Here is a 20,304-nt window from a genome sequence, read left to right as displayed (position 1 = left end):
GTAGTGTAATGTCACAGGAAAATTTTCAAGATAAATAAAAAAAATGATATAGGAAATTCAACCGAACTGGTAATGTCTCTTTTTTCAGTAACCTTACTTTTCAAAGATCTTACGTTCCTCTTGCCAGGAGTTTGGCAATTTATGCCAACTTGACAATAAAATTCAATTACTTTGGAGTATCTTTCTTCATTTGTTTTTCTTAATGTTACTGAATTATTGAACAATTGCTTGCAAAATTAAGGATTTAGTGTATGCCACACTAGCTCATGCACAACAGCTTTGCTTTCAGGCAAAGACAGTGTTGCTTTCTTTTTACAGCATTCCCGAAAGTCTGAGGGCACTTAAATGCTTCTCTCTTCTTTGTAGACGTCCCTGATATCCTCATTTTCTTTCTCAATCTACAGAAATGTTGTCTCTGTCTATCTTTATGTCTTTTGGATTCTAGTTTTTTTCTTATCGGACAGTAATACTTTTTTTTTAAGCCAAGACTCCCTTTTTCTTTCCATATCGTTTTGCAGATATTTCTTCATTTTTCTGGGCTCTCTTTCTTTCTTTCTATGGATCTTGCCATTAGAATCTGTTTTGGTGTTCTCATCATCTATTTTGATAAAAGAGAACGAAATCATAGCAGATAAAACTTTCATCATGCAGTTGTCTATCATCTGTTACCCTCTTTAAAATGGATGGAAATAATTTTTAGATTTAAAGTCACTTGTCAGTATACTGTCTAAGAAAATAAATCTAACTTTTGAAGTGAAATTCGTAATGATCTAAGACTTTCCAATCAAAAGTTATATAAACTTTTGCACTATTAAAAGTTATGTAAACTTTTGCACTACTTTGGTAATGGACGTGACCTGATATTTCATATTGTTTGAGTTAATCCAGAGCATAGTGCAGCAGAGCTTCTTCAATCAAACCAGTATCAATTCACAAATCAAACATCACTTATGCATGCCTTGATACCTACTACATTACATAAATATCTGCTGGTTGATCGTATAGAAGTTCCCCAACATTGATCTGCGGAGCAAACATATTACTAGTAATCATCACTGTCACTTTGGGCACAGCAAAACAAATAATTCATAAAATTATGACTTATTTTTTTCCCATCTATTAAGATCACAGTTTGTTCTTTACAATATTAATATTACAATACTTTTTATGAATTTTTAATATTTCATTGTTTGGTTTCATATTTTCTGAAATGACTGATATCTATCCTTATTCGTCTGTGGACTAAAATGTGTATGCAAATCATATCAAAAACCTGACCTAACCATATCTAACCTGTAACTGATGCTCGACCTTACGAAAACTTGCTTTCTATCAATGTATCTACCAAAAAGCTTGCATGCAAGATATGCTATCCCACCTCTCTGCCAGCCACTACTTTCACAACAAATTTCTACCCTTATTCTGGTGTGAAATTGGCGTTGCCACTGAATTTGTCTTTTGTGAGGAGTGTTGAATCAAAATGAGCTTAGTCCATCCGCAGAATAAATGCTGTTTGAAACGGATGCCCCCTATTTCTGTAGCAGTCTGAAGAAGCACTTTCTGAAAGAAACAGATTTCAGAGGTCGATTTATTGTTACAGAAATAGGGGGAATCTGTTTCAAATAGCATTTATTTTGAAGATGGACTGAGCTCGATTTGAATCAACGCTCTTTGTTTATGGTATGTATGACTCATCTAGAAGCCAAGTACCTACTATACATAAAATACATCTTACCTTTTTTGGGAACACAATTGTAAAGAAATATATTTTTCGTTCCTCTACTTCAACAAACATATCACTTTTCGTTTCTCTTTGGTTCCACCACTGTTACTGTTGGCTAGAGTGAATAATTTATCCTGAATAGTCTCTATCTCATTATAGTTCTCACTTTTTTAATTTTAAAATTTATATATTAACGTCAGGTGCCTGTGCATTAAGGGAATATAGGTACTGCAAACGAAACATTTCTAGCAACGTTTACTAACATATAGAATGGAAAATAAGCACTCCTTTGTGAGTTGTGAATCCCTGAAATGTAGATGGTTGGTGATCAGATCACTATATGTATTAGGCTTATTATGTGATTGTGTTTTGTAAATTTTGCCTGTCTTGGACATATGACTATGAGTCGCCACTGCATTCTCTTAAGTTTTCTGCGATTTTTGGTCTATGAAGATTGCTTGATGAATGTATCACAAATAAAAATTTGATTGTTGTAGACTATACCTCGTTTTAAATGACTACACAGCTGTGCACTGATCACATTCATTTGTTCTTCCAGCATTACTAACATCTTTCTAATGCCTGCCTAACATCTACTGGCACTACAGTAAAGTGATGAGACCTATGTCCCATGGCGTTTGTACCCAGTAAAGAGCTTCGTGGTGTAAGAATCCTTCCATATATATTATTATTATTATTATTTTTTTTTTCAGGCATGTGAACATCACACAAATGGTACTAGGTGTGAACGTTGTGCACTTGGTTACTATGGTGATGCAACACGAGGTTTATCATCAGATTGCAAGCGCTGTGCTTGTCCCCTTCTGGAAATCAGTAACAATTTCAGTCCCAACTGTGAGCTTCAGTCAGAGGATAGCAGCAGTACTACTTACATATGTACTGACTGTCCTCAAGGATATGAAGGAAATCATTGTGAGAGGTACACATTGATATATCTATTCAGCTATACAGGGTGTAAGTGATGCAACTGTGCAGATTGAAGGGAGAAATAGAATATATTAGAAGAAATAATAAACCAAGCCTATTATGCGTTTTATATTTAAGTGCATGGTTAATTAGAAAATTAGGCTGAAAGTCTGTGTAGTTTGACAACACTGATCACCAGGTCACCTACAAATACACACATGAACTCAAGTCTGAAAAGCAGCAGTCTATCTCTTGGTTACTGCAGCCTGGTTGCGAGACTTCCTAATGGCAGGAAATAATGATACATGTTAATCTTTTTATTTAATTTGCAAGAAAACCGTTCATTTTATTGAAAAACTGCAAAGGGATAAATCATTGCTTATCAGTTTCTTTAATGATAAGAGTAAAAATCACAATCGTACAGATAGTATCTATTGAGTAAAACAGTGTTAACATTTAAGGAAAAATTATTTTTTTCTGAGAAAAGTATTCATTTGGCACTAATATGATACCCGTATTAGAATTTTTTGTTGTACTTTATCCAAGGAATAAACTGTTAAAATGTGCACAGTTATATTATTTCCAACCTGTATAAACTACATAACAGTTGACACTGTCTGTTGTAATCGTGGATAATGTTATCATTTAGTCATTTAGTATATGAAGTGCCAAAAATATCTATACTAATAATATATGGAGAAAATAAGGGTTACTGCAATTATTATTTCAGATGATGTTTCCTATTAATCGATTTATTTTATGATGCTTTACCAAGTGATATTGTTATCTAGCATCTGAGTGAAATGAAGGTAATAATGCCAGCGAAATGAGTCCAGGGTCCAGCACCGAAAGTTATCCAGCATTTATATATATATATATATATATATATATATATATATATATATATATATTAATGTACCGAAGTACATATGATATTTCCATGCAGATATTCTGCGTCATCATACGATGAAAGAGTAATGGAACGGATAAAAATTCTCTCCGGCGCCGGGATTTGAACCCGGGTTTTCAGCTCTATGTGCTGATGTTTTATCCACTAAGCCACACCAGATACAACCCCGGCGTCGAACAGAATCGTCTCAGATTAAGCTCCAACTCTTGGGTTCCCTCTAGTGGCCGTCCTCTGCACTACGTCATAGATGTCTATGAACGTAGGACCGAAGTCCACACATGTGCTGAGGTGCACTCGTTATGAGTGACTAGTTGGCCGGGATCCGACAGAATAAGCGCCGTCTTAAATCACGAAGTGATTTACGCATATCATATATATTATTTTAATGTACCGAAGTACATATGATATTTCCATGCAGATATTCTGCGTCATCATATGATGATATGCGTATGTGCAACACTGATACCATCTGCATAGTTAGTTTTTGTGCATTACCCATTTTCCTTCACTCTAATCTCAACCAAATTGTCTTGACGTTGTTTTCTGTTTCTGGTTTAACTTGGATAATGTACTGCATATTGTAAAAAAAATATATGGAATAGCAAAGGTATTTCGTTTTCCTTTCGTTATTGCAATTGATTGAACTAGATCAGTAACGTAATTCCGTATTAAGGTGTCTCGGAATAAAGTATTTATGGCAGTTTAAGTTGTACAATTACGGTACTATTTTGCTTTGTTACTTAAGGATTCTTTGTACACTTGTCAGTATAACTTTTTCGTACTTTTATAAGTTTCATGAAAGACCAATCCTGAACAATTTGATTGTGTAAGCCTTTTGCTTTATTACGTGCTATGAATGTCAACATATAAAGGAAATGTACAAGTTTAATTGTTAGCCAAGACTGCTGTTTTAAAGCACCACAATAAATTACTGAAAATGAGTCAATTTAGCTCAAAACTTCTCACTTTTACTTGTGTGTAATTAAAAGAAAGATCTTTATTTTATTTATTTATTTATTTAACCTGGTAGAGATAAGGCCATCAGGCCTTCTCTTCCCCTCTACCAGGTAGATGGTATAAAGAGGCAATGAAGCGCAATATAAGCTTAAACTGCAAAAGAAATCAAAGTGGAAATGTTCCATAAAATGGGGTGAATAGGAATGCAGGGTTAAATAGGAATAAATTTTTCACCAACGGAATAAGCGACAGAAAGCTGATTTAATGTGAGTAGTGTTAAACGAAATATTTTGTACTTCTTGCAGTTTGTGGCATGCCATTTTGTTTTTCATGTATAGAATGACAAAATATTCCATTTTAATGACACATCTGAATAATACGGAAACCTGTCCACAACGGAAAAAAAATTAGGACCATGTCACTTCCGTCTTGAACAGTGAGGAGGCGGTACGATCATCCACTCCTCTTTATCTTTCTTATATTGGCTGCTTTCGCCAGGTGGACGGCACATTGGAAGGATTGGATGTGCGCAGTGGAAGACTTTTAGAAATGAATAGTGTGAATTTGTAAAACAAATATAATTAACAATAATAAGTAACAATGTACATAAATGGAAAATGAAATAACAATAAATATGAAATAGATGAGTGAAAATAGGACAAACTAATCTGAAATGATATCCCCAGGATATGTAAATCATGTAAGTATCACAAGGCTGAGGCAAACACATTTATAAGTGATAAAACAATCTAATATGACCGTCTCTCGACAATCAGTGACTAACCTATTAGCCATATGTTCATGAACCACTCTTTAAATATATATATATTAACTATCTGAGTATGAATCTGAACACAACACCCAGCCAGCACATTAACTTAATACATGATCCATTCAATCATAGATACCACTCAATCTGAGTAACCAAACTATAAATACATGTACACTCAATAAGAGAGAAACTCTACCCAGCATAAGGCATTACATGACTGATCACTATACATTACCCATTGCACATATTGCTCACATAAACTGTGCAAATTGCACCAACACAAATCTCTGCACTTTACAAAATGTACACCCAACGGAGAGAGAGCGGGATGGAGACAGATAGCACGTAATAAGTAACGGACAATAATTCCAATCTCAACGATCATTTAACTAGCAACCAAACTCGACGCACATGATAACAAAATAGCGGCGAAGGAAACCAATAATCAAATGGAGCCGGGATTACACTAAAACAATATGTGAGACCATAACCACTGCTCTATCACTCTAACTGTCTCGGAACATGAACTCACGTTTCAAATCATATCTAATTACATAATCCCCCAAATACAATTTACCTCAAACACATATATATCACAAATATGTTACTCAATGCAAATACTAAAACTTGCCCCCAAGACGTATCACTAGCAAGCGATGTTTCAAACTACGGTCCACTAAAATCCCAAACACACACGACGCAATTTAACTACTCCACTGATCTATCTCCAACACGTACAAAGCCCGAGTCACGTTGTCTATATCTGCCGCGTACTAAAATCCTAAGTCTTGTTAAATGTTTCTGCCGTGTACGAGAGCTTGAATCTAAGCCAACTGTTTCCGTGTATCTCCCGCATACGAGAGCCTAAGTCTTGTTAAGTGTATCTGCCGTGTACCGGAACCTGAGTCATGCTCCGTGTATCTCCATTAAAACAGGTAAACTCTCTCCCCCTCTATCCTCGTGAGACGTAATGAACCGGCCAATAGGGTTATTTGGAAAGAACAAATGAAGGGATTAATAGCACTATCTATACTGTGACGTCTGAGAGCGCTCTGATGGATGAAGTGACGTACTAGATGAACGGCCGTGGTCGTGGGCACGGCTCAACAGGTTTCACTGTATATATAAAAGCTGCTCCCTTTTCTATTTATAGCACAATTAATTTTTTTTATTATAGTGTTATAATAGTGTATGCAGTATGGGATGAAGATAAATGCAAATAAGACGAAGAGCATGGTCATAGGAAGAAAAATACAGAAGATAAACTTGCGAATTCCAAATGAGGCAGTAAAGCAAGTGGACAACTTCAAATACTTGAGGTGTACTATAAGCAGTAACATGAGCTGCTGCCAGGAAGTCAAAAGGGGGATAGCAATGGCCAGGAAGCTTTTAATAGAAAAAAGAGCATCTTCTGCGGACCTCTGGAAAAAGAACTAAGGAGGAGACTAGTGAAGTGCTTTGTATGGAGTGTGGCATTGTATGGCCATGTATTGTGGGTCCCTATCACCATGGCATGGCGCGTCCTCAGGTTGCGGATAGAGGAGATGGCCTCCAGATATGGAGGGTAGCTGCGAATATATTGATTAAGCAGTCGTGAACAGCCGATAAGGGGTGGTCCTCCAGCTTGGGGGTTAGGCGAAGGGCTAACAACTTACCACCGTAAAAAACAGGTTGTTACGAATCCCTACAATAAGCCTCGAAATGTGACTGATTCTCTGGCACGACCACAGCAAAGGAATAAGATTATGAGATTTGGCACTTGGAACATAACTAGTCTTTATAGAACAGGAGGGGTAACATTAGAGCAAAAGAACTAGCTAGATATAGAATAGACTTCGTGGGAGTATACGAGGTTAGGTTAGATGGGAATGGCATATCACAAATAGGAGATTACTTGTTGTATTATGGGGGAGGAAACAATAATCACCAATTAGAAAAAGGATTCTTTGTTCATGGAAGAAGAAAATCAGCAGTAAAAAAGGTCAAATTTATCAGTGACAGGTTATCATATTTAGTACTTAAGTGTAGATGGTGCGATATTGTAGTTATAAATGCTCACACCCCTACAGAAGCGAAAGACGACCATATAAAGGATAGCTTCTGTGAGAAATTGGAACATATTTTTGATCAGTTACCTAGATACCACATGAAAATTTTATTGGGAGATTTCAACGCTAAAGTAGAACGGGAGGATATTTTGAAACCAACTATTGGAAAAGAGAGCCTACACGTAACTAGTAGGAGTTAGGAGTTTGAATTAAGTTAATTAGGAAGTTAGTCTACAATATATGTGATTAGAAATGGTTTCCACATTTGACGATTTCCCAAAACATAAGCAAATATCTCGGGAATCTCAGGGACAATTTTTTTTTTTTTTTTCGCCCATAGGCACATGCGCATCTGCTTTCCTCAATCCCCATTTCTTTTTTTAGTAATGTCTGCATCTTGGTCTCCTGAGCTGTTTTCTGTAGTTACTCATAACATATCAATTTAATTAAACTATAAAGTAAAATCTTCGGTACACCATGCAGTGATAGTTGTACTTTACCACAACGAATAATTGTAGTAATTATTATTTATTTATTACTCGTAATGTCGTAATAATATTTGATTTGGCTTGGAGGATGAGAGGAGTACATTACACTAAACTTAGCACGCACAACATTAAAATCGCATTGCTGCATATGTTGTATCCTAAATAATGCAAATTGTATGTGTGTCAATATTCAGCAGTAATAAATAATTAACCACTGTCGTGGAATATTTCGCCATTATAAATGATTTTTAATCATATTCTTTTCCTCAAATAACGCAACTGAATGTCTTAAGGGAAGACAAATTAAGAACTATACTGGTTTAATGATAATAGTAATAATAATAATAATAATAATAATAATAATAATAATGTCTGAAAGTAGAAGATATTGGTAGTTCACTTTCAGCAGTTATAACAAATTGGAGGGAAGGAAATCTGAAGGAAAAACACGGAACTGAAAACAATCAACTTGCTAAAGTAAATGAACCGGATGAAGAATGTAGTTTGAAAGCAAAATTTTTAATTGAACAAATTCAGACTTTCGGGAAACAAAATTGTAAATTCCATTAAATGACGCTGAAAATCTGCATACTGTTATTTAACAAGTCATCAATAAATCTCAGATAAGACTGAAATATGCTTGGCATGTTTATAATCTTCGTACTCGATCAGTAATGCAAAATTAATCAAAGAATTTTCACGATACACAATGCTTAGTAATGAAACTATTCACCATTTAATAGAACTGCAAGACGAACTTAGTAGCAGAAATTGTCATGACGCTCAGAGACCCACTCTTGATTGTGCTATGAGCCAGCTTTATATAATCTCGTAAGCAACGGTATAGGATATCTTGAAGAAATTTTGGTATAGTTTTTTTGAACTAAGATTATAAGACTGGAGGCTTATTTACTTGGATGATGCCCAGTATGACACCTAGGGTGTTGTCCAGAAAGGGTGGGATGACTTGACTGTTTAACAAACTATGGGCTAAATATAATTATCATCTTTTTTCACTTGCAGTTCTGAGTAACCAATACCCATTTTGCGACTACAAAAATTGATCTGTCAATCAGCGAAATAGTCTTCCTATGTTTCATGTTCCTTTTGCTTTATAGTTTAATAATTTCCTAGGTAAGCAGTTAACTGGCATCCTCTAGACAGGATGACTCTATTTGTAATATTTTGAGTACCGGTACACAGAAAATTTCCCCATTATAGGTTACTGCCTATAGTTGGATAAGTCAAGTGATGGAGCTGCTACCTCTATACCTCATGGATTTGGATGCTTTTCTGTTAGGGGTTGCTCCCTTAGTCGATTGTTACAATCATAAGATTGCATTGCTCAGGGATAACGACATGGACATGAAAGTAGGATTTGTTGACAGAGCAACTGATGTTTGAGCTATGGCATTTCCGGACTTACCGACATCATAAATCCCTGACGCCTTGTCAACCTTTATAATTACACTTGTATTAATATTAATCAAAGTAAACTTTTTCCTTTTCTTTGTATTGTAACAATTTTATATTTCTTTCTTGATCTCATAAACCATGGGAGACGTAACAACAACATACCCATGCACATGCTATTCGCCATTATTGAAGCAAGGAGGAAAGGAAACCAACTGCCACAGTACTTTTAAAAGAAAGCTGCCTGGGAATTAAATGGGCAAGCAGACTATGTAAATTTACATGGTCAGTAATTATTTTCACACTACATAATAACTATCTCAGCTGACGAACAATAATGAGATTCTGACCATTTTAAAATGAAAGATAGAATCATCAGTACCAGTTGCAGAAGACACAGCCCTGCAGTATATATTGACTACACCCCTTCTCTGGCTACTAGCAACAGGCATCTATAATGAACACCGATCAAAATACCCCTCATTTCTCGTGAAAAACAACAACTGAATAGACTACAGTGGACTATAGTGGACTTTATGTTGTCAGCAAACAGCTGGATACATTAAGAAGATTGATAAATGAAAGATAGAAGAACCTGAATGGCTAAGTAGCAGGGTTTTTCTGGACATAACTTACAGGCAGAATAATCACAGATAGCAAAGACCCAGTAAATAAAGAAGTTACTAGCCTGAAATTGTTACATTAACACAATAAATATGATTATATGCAATGAATACCATTTATAACATTTTCTAACCTTCTCTTATCCAAAAACATACAAGAATTAAAGCCTATAAAACATTGGCGAGACTTGTTCTCATGTATGGAAGTGAAGCTTAGACCATACATAAATTTGACGAACACCGAATCACTGTTAATGAAATGAAATTTCTAAGAAGAACCTCTGGCTATACTAGATTAGACAATTAAGATATTTTGAAAGAATTAAATATTGACCCAATTTTAGAAAAAATTCAAAATTATAATCAGAAATGGAAATCTCTTATACTAAGAATGCCTAGAACAAGGATACCATGACAAGCACTAAATTACCACCCTTTAGGAACAAGATATTTGGGCCGTCCATTGAACAATGGAATGAGACTGTAACAGGCCACTAGGCTTAATAATTATGTGATAGGAAGAAGAATAACAGAATAAACGTATCATGAAAATTCTCATCACTGTGATGTCTAATAGGTAATTACTTAATAGTTTCAGTATGTGTATAATAGCATATTTTCTCTCCAATTTTCATGTACTAGGTTAGAGCATTACAATGAAAACAAGAAAATATCCCAGTATTGGCGATGGGTGTAGTCCTTAGCATTGTACAATGGTCATTATGTGTATTTCAGATGCAGCAGTGGTTACTATGGGTCGCCATTAGAACCAGGTTCCACTTGCAAAATTTGTGACTGTGGAGGAGGTCCCTGTGATACCAGAACTGGTCAATGCTTACAATGTCGTGGTAACACTGAAGGTTGGAACTGTGAACATTGTCTTCCCAACCATTATGGTGATCCTGAACAGGCTGATTGCAAACGTAAGTTCAGATACAGTGTGTCCCACCTGATATTTTTGTTTGGACAACTCAAGTGATATTGGTATGCGGAAGAGTGAAGTTGGTGCTGCAAGGTCGCGGTTTTAGAGCATTGGGCTCTATAAAGTTGACTATTTTGTCGCTGATTGAAGTTTTAGCCCTATGAAATTTTACTCTTTTACAATAATTGCATATTAGTCACACATGGTTATTTATTTATTTATCTATTTATTTATTTATTATATTATGTATTTATTTACATATTGCACATTCATTTAATTTCTTTAACATTTCTTTTACTGTGGCCTATTCATTATGATAGTTTTATAATTTTTTCGTAACCATTATGACTACATAATACTGTAAATTAATTTTTAAAGTTTAATTTGGGATTAGGAATGGACATAGGACTTTCATGTATCTATACAGAAGAGATGGTATAGAATTTAAATAAAATCACTTAATTTGTTTTAATGTATAGCCTACATGTATGGGTCGACCTGGTTGGCGAGTTGGTATAGTGTTGGCCTTCTATGCCCAAGGTTGCGGGTTCGATCCCAGGCCAGGTCAATGGCATTTAAGTGTGCTTAAATGCGACAGGCTCATGTCAGTAGATTTACTGGCATGTAAAAGAACTCCTGCAGGACAAAATTCCAGCACATCCGGCGATGCTGATATAACCTCTGCAGTTGCGAGCGTCGTTAAATAAAACATAACATTTAAACATTTACATGTATGGTACTGAACAATATGCATTAGAGCTACTTGGGACTAGTGTACTTACTCGACTAACTTTTTTTTACAAACACTCATGCCAGCTGCAGTAAATAGCCAGGTACCGAAAGTAGTTTTTCTATGTATCACCAACTTCGCCTGTTTTCGAAGTGCAGACATTTATGGAAACATACTTCTGTGTCAATGTCAATTTTCAAGATTTTACAGAAATGCACTTTTTTGGCATCTCTTATACCCTGTACTGAGAAAGTGGCTTTCAACATGCAGTCTATGTGTTTACAGTGAGTTCTCCTAATGTATTGAACAGATTTTGATTGTATTTAGTATCCACGAATCACCTTACCTAGAAGTGATGCAAATGAAATAGTGGGTCATCCAATTATCATCTGACCAGATCTGTGGCAGCCAATAAACTATCGCTGCCCACTGGCTGGACAGTACATGAGTCTGTGGTTCAACGGTTACTTGTTATGCTAGAGTGACTGCCTAATAAATTATAATGCACTTTAAAAAGTTATTTACTTACCTATGTCACACAAAGAGATGCTGGAACTGCCTGCCTCCATTTTCCATACATTTCTGGCATCTGCTTAGGGGAATTTTCCAGACATTGTCCAATGCCATCAAGAGTTTTTTCTGTGAGTCACCTTCTTCACTTCTTTTCTTGAACACTTCCCGTTTCCCGAAATTTATTAACTAATTTATGAATCATATCACAACTTGGAACTCGAACACTTGGGAATTTCTCTTGAAACAATTTGACAGCATGAGCGGATTCTGTACAGACATACAAATCGTAAATAAACACCTGATGCGAAATAGAATAATTAGGCCTATTATTCTTAGCAGACTGTACACGTGTAGTTGCTTCTAATGTTCAAACAACACTAATTGTCTTGCATGAGTGTTAGGTCAAACCCATTAACCCCACCTGTGCACTTCCACTTCCTCATCCAGCCGTAGGCATTGCCTTATTGGCTGAGACAGTTCCCACTGCAGCTCTGGTCAGAAGATAATTGAATGACCCTATTGCTAAATAATGATGGATCTTTATTTAAAATAAATTTCTTCTCCATATTCACATTTCAAATGCTTCTATTTGCTTCTGTTCACTTCGTCGTAATGTCCATGTTTCTGTCCCATTCAATGCCACACTCCATACAAAGCACTTCACTAGTCTCCTCCTTAGTTCTTTTTCCAGAGGTCCGCAAAAGATGCTCCTTTTCCTATTAAAAGCTTCCTTGGCCATTGCTATCCTCCTTTTGACTTCCTGGCAGCAGCTCATGTTACTGCTTATAGTACACCCGAAGTATTTGAAGTTGCCCACTTGCTCTACTGCCTCATTTAGAATTTGCAAGTTTACCTTCTTTATTTTTCTTTCTATGACCATGGTATTCGTCTTATTTGCATTTATCTTCATCCCATACTGCTCACAGCTGTCATTTAGCTCATAGCATATCCCTTAGTATCACTTCTCTTCTGCTAATGACGCCATATGATCAGCAAATCTTACACACTTTATTCCTTTTCCTCCTGCTATCACTCCTCTCATGTTCTGAAAACAGTTCTTTACTGAATCCTCCAAGTAGATTTGAACAAGTAGGTGATAAAGGGCATCCTTGATTTACTTCTCTCCCTATTTCACTTCCTTCGAACATTTCTTCTCCTATCCTGACTTTAACTTGTTTACTATGAAGATTACTGAACAGTCTTCTCTCTTTCTTTAAGATCCCCATGAGTTTATTCCAATCCACTCTATCAAAAGCCTTTCCTAAGTCCACAAATACACTTCTTTATTCTTCTCTAGGTATCTTTTGCGATTTGTCTCCATAAAATCTTCAGGCCATTCGCCTTACTTGTACATATTATTTCGTTGCATAATGATAGAATTTTCTTCTTATCTTTACCCAAGCATTTCACTAATTCAATGGAAATTCCATCAACTCCTGTTGTTTTCCCATTCTTCATTTCCTTAAGCACTAGTTCAACTTCTTCCCTTATAATAGAAAATCCTTTTTCGTCTTTTGATACGGTTTCTTCGTCTTCTATACCTAAGTCATCTGGATGATTCCTTGCCTCATACAACTCTTCTACATATTTTGTCCATTTGTTTAGTTTTGTTTGTCTGTTATTTCATTTCTGATGTTGTCCTCTATCAACCACATGGATTTCCTGTTATTATTTGTGAAGTTCAAACATTTTACATCGCAGTATATTAAATCATATCTTCCTTTTGCCTCTAGATCCTCTATTTCTTCACATTTCTCTTTCATCCAAAAAGGAATCTTTTATCGTGGAAAGACTCATCATGCCAAGTTTGCAGTTTTTGTTGGGAGAAATAAATGTGGTAGATTCCCGTTGCTTTCCGCAAACCACTCTCTCTTTTGCATCTTAAAAGATCCCAGAGGGCCCCAGTGTGGAGGTGAGGAGAGTGGATTTGACTAATTAGGCCCTCCAGACTTCACCAAAATTCACTGCAAGGGTTAAATATCAGTTCTATCAGAGTTTTTGACCTGATCAGAGACTGGGAAATCCCAATTAGCCTTTGCCCTCGATACATACAATAAACTAACAAATAAAATGTGTAATTTGTAGCAAAAAAGAACATATTTCTACAGAGAAGTTCGTTATTATATATAGAATTATTTCTACTTTTTGATGGTGATTTTAATAAAAGTTCTACTGTTTGTTGTACAAAAAAATCAGCACAAAATACTATGCTACATGGCTGTAACTAATGGTACGCAGGAAACAAATTATTATAATTTGTTTTTTTTTTTTTTTTTTCGAAAGATTTAGCAGTTACTACTGTAGTTTGAAACATACATAATATGTGGGCAAATGTCCACAGCAGGAATGAATTTTACAAATTACCCTTCAGCAGTCAAATTTCATACCACTGGTTATTTGACAATAACTAAATATTCGATATCAGATGTTTTACTTTTTGGTGATTATAAAAGAATATATTTTGTATATAATGTAGAAAATATGTCTTATCTTCTTATTTGGGTGCATAGTAAGTGATTTTATATGTGTATCTTATGAATGCTATTTAAGGAAATATATAAAGACAATGATTTACAACATAATAAAGTACCTGGTAACGTAATTGTTATAAAACGAGTAAAATATAAGAGAAAATATGCGTTACCTTCATGTTACCGATTTTTCTATTTCGTTTACAGATATTTTGTTTTAATTTACTTGTAAAATTCCACAAGTTAAAACGTTATCTCATGACTACTACCATCTTAAGTATTATTGGTTTTTATTAGTATTATTATTATTATTATTATTATTATTATTATTGTTATTATTATTGTTTAGGTGAGGGGTTTGGACTTTCTCCATTACTGGTTGTCACAATCAAAAATTAAGGCACAACGTTTCAAAGGGTGGTTCTCCCTTCGTCTTCAGGTGGAAGGAAGGAGAGAAGAGAAAAAACCTACTGTTGGAATCGTTACGTACAGCTATTCTGTATGACTGATCGTTGATTCCTGGCTTCGGTGGAGATTGTAATTAAGAAAGACCCGAAGTCATTAACAGTATGTTGGCACTAAACCAAACGGAATAAAGAATAGCTGTACGTAACGATCCCAACAGTAGGTTTTTTCTCTTCTCTCCTTCCTTCCCCCTGAAGACGAAGGGAGAACCACCCTTCGAAACGTTGTGCCTTAATTTTTGATTGTGACAACCAGCAATGGAAAAAGTCCAAACCCCTCACCCAAACATTAACGATCCAACATTGCTTTCCATCCCCTCATTTAGATCGTTATTATTATTATTATTATTATTATTATTATTATTATTATTATTATTATTATTATTATTATTATTAGTACACTACTGTTTGAAATTCATTTGTCAATTTGTAGCGTGTGACTGCAATGAGTTGGGTTCCCTGCAGACTGATACATGTGATGCTGAAAGTGGCCAATGTAGTTGTCGGGATAAGTTCACTGGAAGAATGTGCGATACCTGTCAGGTATGTATGGAATGGAACATTGCAAATCTTTTGTTTATGGCAGATTTATTTATGTGTAGAAGTTTCCATTTCCAGGTGGATTTGCAGTAATATCATTAAATTAACAATTAACAAAACGAAATAAGCAACCCCACAATTAGAAGTGAATTAAAAATCTTTAACTTAGATGAGAAAATAAAGGAGAAGAAAGAAAACTGACACAATCACATCTTATGGATGGGCAATGAGCGATAACTAAGCAAGTTTTAAGCTGCTGTTTGTTTATGGCTATCATCTCTGGGTGCACATCACTGGCGATTGTCGCCAGAATTGCTAACAGTTAAAATGAATGCGCACGGTTTCTTTACAGCGATTATCGTCAATGTAGATCATTGGACGTGATGCCGATTGCTGGAATTCCTTCTGAAGCAAATTCAGGATGCACATAGCCGCATACATGTTCAACAATCGATATTTAGAGAAGGCCTTGTAGAAATATTGAATCGAGTTATGACAGCAAAACAAATGAGAATTGACAGCGATGTACGCTGATAAAGAAACCACTTCCTGACGATCATCTCTAGCATTTATAATTGCCAGCGATGTGCATCCTGTGTGAGTGGAATGAATCAAGAGGTCCACCATGACGTGTATGATGATGGTGATGATTAGATTACATTACATTAGGGGCCTACATTATATTGCAACTTTATTAACTGTTACAGTTACAAGCATTCATGACATTGTTAGTACACAAGAAAAATTACATAGTATAAAATATAATACAGTTTATAGCAAAACTACAATAAAATCAATCAATCTTCTTAATGTATCCAACATGAAGTCCACTATAGTCCACTATAGTCTATTCAGTTTTTGTTGTTCATGAGAAATGAGGGATATTTTGATTGGTGTTCATTATAGATGCCTGTTCTAGTAGCCAGAGTTGGGGTGTAGTCAATATATACTGCAGGGCTCTGTCTTCTGCAACTGGTGTAAGTGCTCAATGACCACCCTACAAAACCAAGAAAAATTAGAACTTTTATAATAGATGTGTTTACTTGTGTTTATAATCCTCCACCACGAACTTTCAATTGTTAGTGACGAACAATTGCCTGTTATAAAATCGATACAGGAATAAGGGATTCCTTTATGGCACTGCTATAAACATCCTTCTCATGCATATTAAAATAGTATGCGATCATAATAATTTGAGACACCAGATTTTCGCGAATGACTTCGTCACAAATTTGTGCTAATTGAGTCAGGGAGTTTACTGTTATGAATGATACTCATTCTCAGGGGCGTGCGGTGTAATTTTTCTGTGGGTAAGCTCTGAAGTTTACTTACTGACATTTCTTTTATTCATATTAGTCATGACTTATGAAACTTTCAGCTTTTCTCAAAACATATATATATATATATATATACACACAGGGTGATTCACGAGGATTTACCGTCTCTTGCGGAGGCTTATTTTTAGCTTCAGAAAACTAGCCAATAGTTCATTCTCTATTTGTAATATTTTTTACCCTTAAAACTAAAGAAAAAACTAACAACTTCAAATTAATGTAACTCTGAAAATATTGCGATTTCTCAGAATGTCTTCGGAAATAAGCTCCGTAAGTGACGGTAAATCATCGTGAATTACTCTGTATATAATATAAAATTTCGCACTTCTTGCAATCCACTGAGTTTTCTGATATTGGGACGCTTGAAAATGTCGAGTATATTCTTTTCCTTTGTCTTTATGAGCTACAAAAAGCGTTGGCATTTCAGGACATGGTCGATCACTTTGTATTATGTTTAATTTTTCTTGTAAAGAATGTAGTCGAAATGTGTGTTTCAATAATTGTTCGATAGGACATAACGAATCGCCCATTTTTAATCAATACCGTATTTAGTTTATACACAGAAAACTATGGCATAAATTGTCACTCACAAAGAAACAAAATCTTCAAATAACTGAAAGGTCCTGAACACTGTCTGAATTGACAAACAAATCTCATGTTTCACACACACTGCCAAATTCAACACCAGTGTTGCCAATTCAGAATTCCAGTTACTGCTGCACAAGTTTCAAAAAACCGCTAAAATGTAGTTAAAAAAACGCCAGATTTTCCTTAATACATCACTTCCAAATTCGAAATACAAACTATACATCTTAGGGCAATGCATAAGTGTAGCAACATTTTTCAAGTCTTCTCAGTCCTGCTCGAATGGTCAAAATTGTATTTATCTTGGGGTTTTCCATCCTGTTGCTGTGCTTTTTCACAAGATTCACCTGGCTAAATAGCCTCTTAACCTCTGCATTTGACAACGGTAGGATAAGGAAATAAAATGCCAGTTTAGCTGCTGTTCATCATAGGGCATCTTCTTTTTTAGGGTAAAATATAAATTAGAAAAAGAATGTAGGCCTACAAGTAATCAGAACAGTGAAGTAAATACAAATCGTAAGTTTTGTAGGGTTAATTCAAATTCAAAAACAAAAGATACCGGAAGTCAGTTTAGTTTATTTCATCAAAACATACAAAGCCTTAGAAACAAGTCACCAGAGTTATTAACATTCTTAGAAATAGAACAAATAAACCCATATATAATATGCGTCACTGAACATCATATGAAACAACAGGAATTATCGGCACTTTCACTGGAAGGATACAAACTAGGAGATAGCTATTGTAGACAGAATCTACAGAAAGGAGGTGTGTGCATATTTGTTCGAAACGATATAAATTTTAAAAATATCAGCCTTTCAAAATTTAGCAGAGAAAAAGATTTAGAGCTGTGTGTGGTAGAATTAGAATTAAAATCTGGTAATCTTATAGTTATAGGTATATACAGGTCGCCCTCTGGAGATTTCAAACATTTTCTTCATGTACTAGAAAATATATTACAACACATACATGAAAAAAAACACGAATACATGTTTTGCGGAGACTTAAATATTGACTATCTCACTGAGAACACTAAAAAATAAGAATTTAACACATTATTAGCAACCTTCAATTTAATACATACAGTCAATTTTCCAACTAGAATACAAAAAGGATCGATTTCTGCAATTGATAATATAATTATAAGGGAAGATAGATTAGATAGTTACTGCACAGTTCCCATTATAAATGGTCTTTCAGATCACGATGCTCAACTAATAAGAAGAAACGATAGCATTTCTGCATCAAAACCCGAATACATTTAGGTTAAGGGTCATAAATGAAGAATCTTTAAAGGACTTTGAAGCTAAACTAAAAAATGAAACATGGGAATCAGTATATGATAATGGTGATATGAATAGTAAATTCAATGTGTTTCATAATACATTCTTAAATATCTTTGAATCCAGTTTTCCTGTAAAGTACAAAAATTCTCAAACATCTAAAAACAATTGGATTACACAAGGCATAAAAATCTCTTGTAAAACTAAGAGGTCTCTCTATATTCAAAGTAGAAATAGTAATGACCCCAAATTAATAGCACACTTTAAAAAGTACTCTAAAATATTACACAAAGTAATCTTAAAAGCCAAAGAACTTTACTATAACGGAATTATTCTAAACTCGAATAATAAAATCAAAACAACTTGGAACATAATAAAAAAAGAAAGTGGAAAGTGTAGAAGTAAAGAACAAGGTTACACTCTTGTAACAGATAATAGAAAAACATCAGATGCAACAGAAGTTGCGAACATATTCAACAATCGTTTTCTCTCAATAACTGATAACCTAAACATCCCACAGAATAATAATAATAATAATAATAATAATAATAATAATAATAATAATAATAATAATAATAATAATAATAATAATAATTTATTTATTTTTATTTATTATTTATTATTAATATTTGTGTGCTGAACAACAGCCAGAGGCCAATTATAGTTCAGCACAATACACAAACAGAAGATACAAAGGTGCAAAACAAAAATAAATAATATCATAAATAACAAAAACATACATGAATACAATTGAGTACAAACTGTAAAAACTAATAATCAAAACGAAACTAAACCTTAAAAGGATCTAAATTGTGCCCATGCAAATTGGCATATTTTATGCATCTACAGACTGGAGAAAGTGATTTTGAATTTCGGTTATAAAAAATTTTTTGAAATCTTAAACCTTTTGTAGGAATACGAAGGCTGATATTGTTTATGATAGACTCACAATCAATATCACCCTTGATAACTTTGCAAAAAAATTGATAATCAAGATTTAGACGTCTAGCATAAAGGCTACAACAGTTAAAATATTTACAGGTAATATCATAGTTAAAGTCAGTGGAATTGGGTATATATCGAAAAGCACATAAGGAAATAAATTTTCTTTGAATATTTTCCAATTTAACCGAATCGGTTGAAGTAATGGAATTCCAGGCTACAGATGCATATTCAAGTTTAGAGCGAACCAAAGTAAAGTATAGAATTAATAGTGACTCAGGAGTAGAAAAAGAATAAGTTATAGACCTTATTAAACCAAGCATTCTTATTGAATGATTATAAATATATTGAACATGATCGTGAAAGTATAATTTAGAATCGAGTAGTACACCAAGATCTTTTATAGAATTTTTCCTAATAATACAGGCGTTATTAAGAGAATAATTAAATTTTATGGAAGTAGTTTTTCGTGAGTACGAAATGACAAAAGTTTTTGTTTCATTAATTTTCATTCCATTAATGTCAGACCAAAGTTCAATGGAGTTAATATCATTTTGAAGAGTTTGGCAATCGGCAGAACTATTTATTGAGCGAAAGATTTTGAGATCATCAGCAAATAACAGGTAGTTTGAACTTATTCTTTTACATATGTCATCAAT

The 20,304-nt window shown here is 34.5% G+C and overlaps 1 protein-coding gene across 7 annotated transcripts in view; it reads left to right on the top strand.

The window, feature by feature from the left end:
• The window catches only part of wb (wing blister), a 1,096,738-nt gene that overhangs the window by 337,366 nt on the left and 739,068 nt on the right, over positions 1-20,304 (top strand). For all 7 annotated transcript variants that reach the window (XR_011333780.1, XM_069834429.1, XM_069834431.1 and 4 more), the window contains 3 exons: positions 2,437-2,663; positions 10,597-10,784; positions 15,395-15,504. Coding sequence is in view for 6 of the 7 variants with exons in the window: in XM_069834429.1 (XP_069690530.1) it covers positions 2,437-2,663; positions 10,597-10,784; positions 15,395-15,504 (525 nt within the window). In the remaining variant the exon portion in view is untranslated. The remainder of the gene's footprint in view (positions 1-2,436; positions 2,664-10,596; positions 10,785-15,394; positions 15,505-20,304) is intronic.

Source organism: Periplaneta americana, chromosome 9 (genome assembly GCF_040183065.1).
Source record: "Periplaneta americana isolate PAMFEO1 chromosome 9, P.americana_PAMFEO1_priV1, whole genome shotgun sequence".
Taxonomy (NCBI): domain Eukaryota; kingdom Metazoa; phylum Arthropoda; class Insecta; order Blattodea; family Blattidae; genus Periplaneta; species Periplaneta americana.
This window is presented reverse-complemented; position numbering and strand designations above follow the sequence as displayed.